The sequence below is a fragment of the Prionailurus viverrinus genome, chromosome C1 (genome assembly GCF_022837055.1).
Source record: "Prionailurus viverrinus isolate Anna chromosome C1, UM_Priviv_1.0, whole genome shotgun sequence".
In the NCBI taxonomy this organism is placed as follows: domain Eukaryota; kingdom Metazoa; phylum Chordata; class Mammalia; order Carnivora; family Felidae; genus Prionailurus; species Prionailurus viverrinus.
Genome location: NC_062568.1, coordinates 74,462,013 through 74,473,518, shown reverse-complemented (window position 1 = coordinate 74,473,518; position 11,506 = coordinate 74,462,013). Strand labels below are relative to the sequence as shown.

Sequence of the window (11,506 nt, the reverse complement as noted above, 5' to 3'; positions counted from 1 at the left end):
GAGAATTCAGTGACAATGTGTATGAAAATGGTTTTTTTTAAGTTTATTTACTTTTGTGAGAGAGAGCACACAAGTGGGGAAGAGGCAGAGAGAGAGAGGGGATCCCAAGCAGGCCCTGCACTGTCAGCGCTGAGCCCCATGTGGAGGTTTGAATTCATGAACCAGGAGATCATGACCTGAACCTAAATCAAGAGTTAGATGCTTAACCAACTGAGCCATCCAGGCACCCAAGTATGGTTTTCAATCAAGCCAAAGTGCAATGTCTGACACTATACAACTAGTTAGTGCATGGCAATGCCACAAATACAACTCTGGCTTGGAAATTCAAGTCTTAGCATCCCCAGCATATAATTGTTATCAAACGCATTAATGAATGCTAATACATCTTTAATTTTTTCATTTTTAAAAATAGAACAGACAAGAGTAGTTTGGAGCTTTTATCCCCATCTCTATTTTCAGGATCTTTTCTATATCTCATAAGGTTAGAAAAAAAAAGTCCCAGTTTTAATCATTAAGTTGGATGCAAATATATTAAATCTAGCCTTATTGACAAAAAACTATGGTATACTCATATTAGAGAATCTTAAGAAGAGCTTATTTGACCATGGAATAACAGACCAACTTAACTTTGAATTTATTTACCAGCCACAAAAGTAGTAACACCAGGTTGTAAACACATGTGGACATGTCTATCTCTGTGGCAGATTATAGCATGGCCCACTCTATATTCATTCTCAGTCATCTTGTCCCCTGCCTCCCTCTCTCTTTACAGAGGCTAGAAAGCAAAATACTTACCTTCCCAGACTCACTGGCTCCTAATGGTAGCCTTTTGGGACAGCTCTGACCAATAACATGTAGGTGGAAATCCCGAGGGGAAGGTTTCCCAGGGAAGAAATATGGTGAAGATTATTTTTGGCTGGGGTTCTAAGTCCCATTTTTTTCTTTTTTAATGTTTTTTATTTTGAGAGAAAAAAAGCATGAGCAGGGGAGGGGCAGAGAGAGAGGGAGAGAGGATCCCAAGCAGGCTCCACATCTACATGAGGCTCCACATCCACATTGACATGAGGCTCAATCCCACGACCCTGGGATCATGACCCAAGCGGAAAACAAGTCGGCTGCTCAACGGCCTGAGCCACCCACGCACCCCCTAAGTCCCATTTTTCTATTTAGACAATATGCTTTTGGGGCACCTGGGTGGTTCAGTCAGTGACACATCTGACTTGGGCTCAGGTCATGATATCACAGCTTGTGGGGCTGACACCTGGTGGGGCTCTGTGTTGACAGGTCAAAGCCTGGAGCCTGTTTCAGATTCTGTGTGTCCCTCTCTCTCTCTCTCTGCTCCTCCCCCGCTCATGCTCTGTCTCTCTCAAAAATAAACATTAAAATCAAAAAAAAAAAAAAAAAGGCAATGCACTTTTCACTCTCTTGCTTGGTTACTTGGAGGGAAAAAAAAAAATCTATGACAACTGAAAATCACCTCTACATACACTGGCACCGTTATCATATCTGTTCACTATGGCGAGCTATCTCCTAACTAGATAGCACTGACTCCTCTTTAGGTATGTGACAGAAGTGATGAGAACAAGGCTGTTACCTTTCAGGACTATAAACTATATAGCTATGGAGTTGATGCATTACAATTATAGCAGTGTCCAAAAGCAGCTGGTAAAATAAGTCTTCAACAAATGGTGTTGGGACAACTGGATATCTATACGCAAGAGAATGAAGTTGGATTCCCTACCTCACATCGTGTATAAAAATTAACTAAAACTGAATCAATGACCTAATTACAAGAGCTACAACCATAAAGATCTTAGAACAGGAGAAAATCTTCATGAGTTGGATTTGAAATGGACTCTTTGCAGGAGCAACAAAAGAAAAAAATACATAAACTGGATGTCATCAAAATTAAAAACTTTGTAAATCAAAGAACATCATCAAAGTAAAATGACAACCTACAGAATGGTAGAAAATATTTGAAATAATGTATCTAGTACAGGTTTAGTATCCAGTATATATTAAGAACTCTTACAATACAACAAAGAGACAACCCAGTTAAAAAATAAGCAAAGGATTTACACAGACATGTCTCCAAAGAGGATATACAGTGGACAAAAAGCATGAATGATGCTCAACATCATTAGTCATTAAGGAAATAGAAATAAAAATCACAAAGAGGTACCACTTCACATCTACTAAGATGGCTATGATTTTTAAAAATTAAGTGCTGGTGAGGACATAGAGAAATTGGAACTCTCTTGCATTGCTGGTGGGAATATTAAATGAATGGCTCAGCTTTGGAATTTTGACAATTCCTCAAGAAATTAAACATAGAATTACCACATGACCCACCAATTCCATTCCTAGGTATATATTCAAAAGAACTGAAAATAGTACTCAAATACATATACACACATATTCATAGCAGTACTATTCACAATAACCAAAAGATGAAAACAACCCAAGTATCCATCAACAGAGGTATGGATGAACTGATATATGAACCTTACATACTGTGGTACATGTGGAGATGAACCTCAAAAGTCATATGGTACGTGAAAGCAGACATAAAAGGTCTCATTCTGGAACTAGAGGTAGTGGTTGCACAACATTGTAAATGTACTAAATGATATTGAATTGTTTACTTTAAAGGACTATTTTATGTGAGTTCACCTCAGTATTTTAAAAAAGGGAGATGGCTCCCTAGACAAAAAGGTGATCAGTAGAGGTCACTGACTTGCTGTAAAAGTACTGGAAAGCCTTTATTTTCCTCATTAGGATATGAAATGGTGTACAATAAGAAGACCAAATTCCATTCTTTAGTAGCCTTTGTGGGAAATACCCATCCACCAGTTTTGTGTCTTCTGTTTGTCTGCTTGCCTTTGAACAGTTCTCCTTTTCATTCAATACTCACTACTCAAGATGGACAGAAGAGTGGATAGTCATAAATTATAATCTTGTTACCATCTCTGACATAAGGAATTATTGAGATGTGATGTAAAACAAACAAAAAAAAATACCAGTAAAATGGGATTATGAGGTTGACAGAGATCAGTTTCATTTATCCATGCAATTTCATTAGAATATAGAAAAGATAATAAAAGTGCTACTACTGGACTGCAGACATTTGTCTCTGAACTCCTGCGACAATCTTACCCACTCTTATGGAAGTTTGAAATGGTTGGTACTCAGATTTTGCTGTATACCTTTATCTATGTTTATTAGATTCCTAGGGCTGCCATAACAAATTTAGTGGTTTTAAACAACATAAATGTCTTCTCTCTCAGGTTGAGGCTAGAAATCTGAAATCAGGGAGTCAGCAGGGCTGTGTTCTCTCTGAAGGCTCTGGAGGAGAATCCTTCCGTGCTTCCTCCAGCTCGTGGCGGCCCCAGGCCATCACTGACCCACGGTAGCATCACTCCAGTCTCTGCTCCATCTTTACATGCCTCGTCTACCTTGTGCGTCTGGGTGTCTCTTCTTATAAGGCTGCCTTAAATCCAGAATGATCTCACCTCAAGGTCCTTAACTTCCAAAATCTGCAACCTCTTTTTCCAAATAAGGTCACATTCTGACATTCTAGGCAAACATGAATTTTGGGGGGACACGATTCCTCCCACTACACTATGTAAGCTACATTATTTCTTTTTTTTGACACAGTAAGGTTTTTAGAGAACTCTAATTCAAACTTAGTTTGGTAAAATTAGAAAAATTCTTCTGGGGAAAATGTAAAAAAAAAAAAAACCAACTTTAATCTCCAAAAGAAACTAAATTGTACTAACAACAAAAAAATTAAATCCCTAGAAATGAATCCTCCCTTCATTTACTGACTAAAACTGATGTAAGTAAATAAGAAAAATGTCTTTTCACAGAAACAAAGCATGATAGGTTGGTGCTCTATTATTTATAATTTATTACTTACAAAAATAACTTGAGCTTTCTCATAACAGTTCAATAAATCCTCTCCTAGAAGAGACCAGACACTTATGATTTTTACAATGAAAACTTTTTAAAAGATCTAAGCCATAATATTTTTAATATTCAAAATAAATTTTTAAAAATTTTGGAAGGTGAAACTTTATAATCATCTTCAAAATGTAGTGAAATTTGTTATGTGGTCAACTTATCAGCTACTTGAAATAGAATCAGATGACAATGTATCTGCAAATAATTTAAAATCCTAATTGATAAATATTGTAATTATTTAATATCCAGGTAATTTTGTAAATTACCAAATTACAAGACAATGTTGGTAGACTGTACATTTTCCAAACTATTTTATATATCCCACCACTCCATATATTTTAACACCCAAGGGAAATTCTACATTGATGAAAAGTGATTTTATTATAAATTTTCAGAAATTTTTTCTAATGTACCAAGATTTCATATGAAAATGCAGAAGTTGTTTTTATTTTTTTATAAAACAGCAAGTATGAACCCAATGTAGAAATCTGGTATTAGACAATTCCTTTGGCAGAAAACATTTAATTATAAAGAGATCTTAAAATAAATATAACCCATAAGATCATGGAAAAGAAAGAAAAATAACCCTGTTATTTCCTATTAACACCAAAAATATCATCTTAGTACACAGATTTAGTAACATTTTTATACTATGAACAACCTGCAACACAAAATTCATTACAGTATGGCCAAAATAAAATTGTTCTTAATTTAAGAGGGAGAAGAAACTTCTGGATGTATAAAATTTCACAGATAAATGCCAATATACAGTATTTATATACATGTCACCTGTTATGTTATTCCAAAACTACATTTGGTGAACTTAATTGGCTGATCCCAATTTAGTGGGTGTGCCATATTTCCCCTAGTTCAAAGACTTAAGCGGAATTAAGCTTTTACAATTCAGAACACAATTATACATGAAATATTTACAGAAACATTAAAATAACTTTATTAAATACTGTTTGGGAGGAAAAAACGTTAAGATTTTCGATATATATGCAAACATGAACTATTATCAAGAGCAGCTTCGTAAATGCTTTTTATGTTTTTTCTTTAAAGAATAGAAGTTTCGTTTCCAAAAAAATAAGGTGCCATTTTAGAAGTTTTTTTATAAGTGTATAAACGAATTCACATGGAAGAAAAATACTGTATGAAAAAAAGAACGTGACATACTCAAGGTTAAAACTTTTTCAGCTACTTCTATCTGAAATGAGACAATGACAGAAATTAGGCTTTCAAATACTGCTTGTTTTTTCCTTTAAATGTAGACCAAGTAGTATGTAGACTTTTATTTTCGGACAGTTTCTTTGAAAAAAGAACATAGTTATCATTAAATTTCTGTAAATAGATAAATGATAAAAATTTTCAGCACACTGTCTTCAAATGGATCCTTGGCAGAAAGATTAAGGGCTTTCTTTAAAAAAACAATTTAGAAATCTGGCTTCCAGGCAAGTAACCACTTCTGTCCTTTGTTTTCCCAGTCTAAGTACCAAGTACCTGTAAGCATATGTATTCACCATCTTCTATTCCATTGTCTAAAAAGTGGTAGATGATGCAGTAGTGTATGAATTTTTAGGAGAAAACATTCCCTACTGGTTTACTACCTAACTCCTACAGTATGTGGAATCTATTAGCACTATAAACTAATTTATAAAATGTAGGCTTCAGAAAAACTGTCTTGATAGCTTCCCTATCAATCTATTGCCTGCTATTATCCCACAGGCTCAGAATTATCTCTGAAAGGAATGGCCAAATTTTTCAACAGCCTGGCATAGCAATGGTACTTGAATTACCTCTTTAAAGAAACAACACAGCAATAAGAACACTTATTATTCATGCTTGGGATATATCACATCAAATTACTAGGAATGTCTCATGGCTCAAATTCACATGTAATCCGTAAAAAGAAAATGCAGCATCTCTGCACACACCACACTTATTAGAGGATGGCCAACGTCACTTTAAAAGGTCATTAGTGGCAATTCTAAGTACAAGGGAGCCTTGTTAGAAAAGAAATGTTTATCTGCAGGGAATGGGGCATTCCTTAGCTCACTGCTGGCAGGACTGGGGACTAGCTAAATGCTTTATCATATATCTGCATTTATATGGTCTTCACTGTTAACTACAGAAAACATCTTTTTTCCTTCCAAACTGCTCTTGCTTCTGTCAGACAATTATATGCTAATTATTACTCAACATAACCGGAGAGCAAAACTGTCAGGACTGCAAACACAACCGCAATTTAAGGAGCCAAGGGAAATATGTTGGCAAGCTAAATGCTCACCCAAAAGGAAGTTCGCCTTTTAAAATAATGGTTTGTGGGGAATACTGAAAAAACATGCAGACAAAAAAAATATTCAAAGGTTTGAGTGCGCTCCCAATTATCATGACATTTTAAGGATTAATGGTTTCTTTAAAGTAAAATTTTATCTCCTGCTGTTTAGTGTCATAAGGCTACTGACTGGGTGTCCAGATTTGTGTAGAGATCTGAAAGGAAGACAGGATTAACTGGAAGCTACCTGAAGCTGCCTCTCATCAAAAGTTGACTTCAAACAAATTGGGCTGAAAAAATCCTTTCATGGCCTAGCAGAGTAAGGTAAGTTTTTGTGCTTTACTTATTCATGGTTCTTTTGAGTTGAGAAAAACTATTTTTTAAATATTTTCAGATTTGAATCACTGGGGTCAAGTAATACACATATGAAGGCTTTGGAGAAAATGCTTGCTTTGTTCTAAAGAAGAGGCTGCTGATGGTAATTTGTTTGCTGCTGTGCAACTGAATGAGCGGGAGCCGCCACCGGAAAGCCTGCCAGTTGCGGCAAATTGGAAGTAGCGTTCCGGTACGATGACATATCCACAGACATCCCCATCTGCTGTGTGTAAGCAGCTGTACCAGCAGCTGATTGAAGGTTAGAGTTCTGGTTCATGTAAGTAGGGTTGGAAACAGTGTCTTGTCCAGTGCTACAAACAAAATTTTGAAAAGAAAACCAGATTTACTTTGCATTATCAAGGTCATGGTCAGAGATCAATCATGAGACAATAAAAATTCCGTTTTCCATCTTTGTAAGTTTATGTAACTCTGCTGTTCCGATTATGACTTCATTATTCCAACTAGCCAACACTGTGAATGTAATTTTTAAATTTGGTAAGGAGAAAGTACTCAAAAATGAAACAAAATATAAGATTATATGGCCTATTTAATTTTGTTTTCTCCAAAATCTATCACTGCAAACATATAAAAAATCTTTTGAGGAGATGCAGACTGTGTTTCTCACAGTGGTATCCTTGGTCAGCTATAACGAGAACCGAACTCCGCTCAAGTATACCTTCAGCCATATTCTCCCTTACGCTGTCTCTCAATCCAGCATGGAGGAGACCACCTCTTTTCCTCACAGACTCTTTACACTTTCCTTTGATAGGACACTTTCAGAGCTGCCCTGCTAACTTAATCTGAACCTCTACATAAAAATAATAAGGGCAAGGCAAACAGTGTAATCCACACAGGACCCTGAATCTACCCTCAAGGTAGTCTTGACCTATAGTTTACTTATTAACACGACACCAAAACAAACAAAAGAACAAGTTGAGAAATCACACCAAACTGCAGGACTCTGCTTGTTCTTGTAATTACCATGGCATACATTTTTTTTTTAAAAAAGCTTTGTAATATGTAATTTCAAATTACTCAAATACACTGCTTACAGTATAGGAAGATTAATGTCTATACCGCTCCAGTTTTTTTCTCCATAATTTCTAGTCTCACACAGAATAACAAAATTTTACATTTTAATTGAACTAAATACCAATGTGAACAGGTTTACTTAATTTTCAGTTAATATCTAAAGTTTATACTTATGGAATTTGGGTGGGAAGAGACCTTAGAGATCATCTACCCATGACTGTATTGAATGAACATTTTGTATTGCTAAGCAAAGTTAATAGAAGGCAATAATTTAAATATGATTTTCAAAACAGAAGTGTTAGTATAAAAAAATCAGACCACAAATTCCACAGCTTACACACACTTGGGAGTCAAAGTTTTCTGATATTCAGGAATGCATGCAAATCAATATGCCTGGGACTACTTTACGAGGCTGATTACAGCATAGTGCTGAGTGTATCATGGGCTTGGTCCCTGTAAGGGACAGTTATCTTTATTTTGTCCCAGGGAACCAGACTTTAGGCCATGTTTGGAGTACCATTTTAGTAGAGGTATCAAAGCTAAGAGCAGCACCATTCTGACTTCATGGGTTTATGAATGGGAAGTTCTGTAACTTCATCTCAATTATTATTATAAAGAGGTCAATTTATTCTCATTATGAAAGTGTGTGAAACCTTAATGTATGTAATTACAAAATGACACAGCTCCCCAAAACTTACCTTAAATATGGAGTCTGTGCAGGCTGTGTTGTCACTGAGGAATTTACATTTGGAGGCAGAGATCTCAGTGGACCAATCTGATCTGGTCCTAGGCTGTAGCTTTGGGCCACAGTGACTTGGTGAAGGCTTTGACCCATATAGTTTCCACCATGCGATTGAACTGGGTATGTCTATTAACCAAAGAGAAAAAGTTGACTCACTGATTTCCCAAACATCTGCCTAACATATTTAAAACTTTAAAAAACTTAAATGAAATAAAATGTTACCGTTCTTCAGGGAGCAATCTGGTTCTACCAATCTATCTACCCTAGTACAAAAAGTAGACAGCTTCGAAATTACAGTGCCAAATCTGTGGAAATTTGTGATTTATTTGGTTGTTCTTTTATTCTGCGGGAGGTTGAAAGGAAAGGAGGTGGCATATTTTTCAGCAGCAGGCTGGAGTCCATCCGGGTTGCCTATTGCTCAGTGACCTGCCTTGCTGCAGAGTCACAGGAAACTATACACTCCTCGAAGGGCAACCCATCATCACTTCAAGTCACCATCCAAATGGTGAACTTCACCCTCATCCCAGGATGACTTATTCAACTCCTTCCTAAGAATGAAACTTGAGAGGATAAGAATAAATGGTATCAGGGCAGGGCGCAGATGCTCTCTAGTAACATCTCCTTTATTTTCTGCCTTTACAACAAATAGGACAAAAGCAAAGGTGATTTTTAGGTAAAGGAGAAGATGTGTCCTCCCTCAGGAAATAGCAAAATGGTCTAAGTCTCTTTGGATATTTCATGTGCCCTACCTAACTTTGAGGGTAGTATCTCCTTTAAGGACCTGCCTACCAAATATAGCATTCAAAACAATGCACATACTTAATAAATAAATATTAGACAGTGATTATCATCACTCCAATTTTAAACAAAGCTATTTGTTTTTTGTTTTCTTTTTTATCTACATATAAGTTTTTAGTTCACTTACACAGTTATGGGGATTTCTGGAGGCAGTTTGAACTGCACGTAATAAACAAAGCTATTTGTAAAGCCCACTGACATGAAAACAGCATGCTAGAAGTGCCAAATCAACTTTAATGTAGTTGCAATCATACCGCTTCCTTTGTCAACATGTAACAATCCACTGACAATAAGCTGGGAACTGACCTCTGCTGCAGTGTAGGGTTCCTGAGTAGCCTTTACAGATTCAACTAATGGTGTGTTACACCAACTTTTTTACTATGGAATTTTCTTCTAATTAGAATAGGAACTTTGAATAGTTTAAATGCTATTATACATAAATAGTATATAAAGAAGTTATGTGAAAAATCAGAGAGACAGAAAGTTTAACTTTTTAAAACCCTGAGTTGTGCTTATTAGCAAAACACAGATTGTAAGTAGTATGCAACTAAACACAGAAACCTGATACAAGAATGACAAATAACCCTTTATAGACACACAAAGAAGCAAATAAAACACAGTTCCATCATACAATGGTGGAGACACTTCTTTTTTGTTCCACTTTCACAGGAGCAGCAAATTAACTCGTTGAAAACAGAAGCACTACTGAATAAACTCCAGCTGTCTTTTGCACCCAGATATCCTTTCTACCCTCACATATAATGATCCTTTCACCATTTTCCAAAGTTTGGGACATGGCATATTTGATAAATGCATCTTGTCTGATGTGACAGTTACCATAGTAACCATTCTTTTTTACTTAATTATGTCATGTCAAGTCATCTAGATTATGCACCCACATTCTATCTTTTCTCCTTGGTGTCTCCTTCACACACTCCTTTACATATCAGTTCCCATAAATTAACATGAATTTTGTTCATCCAAATTCATTCTGAATTCAATTGCTAACTGAGTAAAATTTGAGAAAGGCTTCACAATGCTTGATAATGATTATAAATATAAGTATTCACTTCAGCAGGAAGCACAGACAAGGTGTAAAGTCCTGGAAAAAGAAGCTGTTCATGAATGGCTTACGGACCCTGCACCTATAGGCCTGCATCATATCCTTGCCACACATGAATTTTTGACAATATAAGTCATTCATCAAAGGAAAAACAGAGAACATGATTTCAGGATAAAAGAAGTTCATTAACTAATAAGCCTTCCACTAATCATGTAAGTCAAATAAACCTTGAGAGAATTTTTTTTTTTTAACGTTTATTTATTTTTGATACAGAGAGAGACAGAGCATGAACGGGGGAGGGTCAGAGAGAGAGGGAGAATCCAAAACAGGCTCCAGGCTCTGAGCAGTCAGCACAGAGCCTGACACGGGGCTCGAACTCACGGACCGTGAGATCATGACCTGAGCCGAAGTCGGCCGCTTAACTGACTGAGCCACCCAGGCGCCCTAATCTTGAGAGAAATTTTAAAAGAAATGGTAAATCTTGCTTGTTGAGCAACAGGAACTGCATCAGTATCTCATAGAGAGGACTTGTGATGGGTCAAGCATTGTCTTAAATCAAAGGACTTAAACTTTTAAATAAAGGATTTGTGCTTTATATTTACAAAAGCAAATGAAGAACCAGAACTCCCATCATATATTTAACGATCTTGTTGTTCACATTAAAAATGAACTAAAATTATTTGTAAAATATCAATATCTAATTTCTCCTGGCAAACGCTAATTGTTTAGCCCATATATATTTTTTTTTTACTATAAAAGATGAGTTTTATGATTTTATTCATGGACCACAGACATTTTGATATTATGCTTTAAGACATTTTTTTGAACTTAAAACTGTTTTCCTCATTTTGAAAAATGTGCTCAAAAATACTCTCACCTGCATTGGAACCCCAGCTGATGAAGGTGGGTAATGTGCTGGAGGATGGAGCTTTGAATAGACTGGATATACTGGTGCTTCATTCACCAACCTGTTATATAGTTCCAGGGCTTCCAAGACTTTTACATTCAATTCAGACAATTCTGAATGCTTCCTGATACAGAAAAAGCACTTTAATTTTCTTCAATGCTTTTCAGCATGTATTTAGGAACATAAACTACTTTTTAAATTTAGCACATTTTCTATTCATATTTTAAAAGGTTCTTTACATACAATGAAATATTCATCATGAAAAATGGGAGGAGGAATTACTGAATTCTCATAATAACTAGGCTAATATGACATCATAATATTAGGGAAAGTCCCTTCCACACTTCATAA

The 11,506-nt window shown here is 36.0% G+C and overlaps 1 protein-coding gene across 5 annotated transcripts in view; it reads right to left on the bottom strand.

Annotated features, from left to right (window-relative positions):
• Window positions 1–2,000: 2,000 nt before the first annotated feature.
• STAM2 (signal transducing adaptor molecule 2) overlaps window positions 2,001–11,506 on the bottom strand; it is a 53,249-nt gene continuing 43,743 nt past the window's right edge. For all 5 annotated transcript variants that reach the window (XM_047871887.1, XM_047871886.1, XM_047871889.1 and 2 more), the window contains 3 exons: window positions 11,126–11,279; window positions 8,344–8,513; window positions 2,001–6,924 (listed from right to left, as the gene is read on the bottom strand). In XM_047871887.1, the coding sequence (XP_047727843.1) occupies window positions 6,696–6,924; window positions 8,344–8,513; window positions 11,126–11,279 (553 nt within the window). In that variant the 3' untranslated portion in view covers window positions 2,001–6,695. The remainder of the gene's footprint in view (window positions 6,925–8,343; window positions 8,514–11,125; window positions 11,280–11,506) is intronic.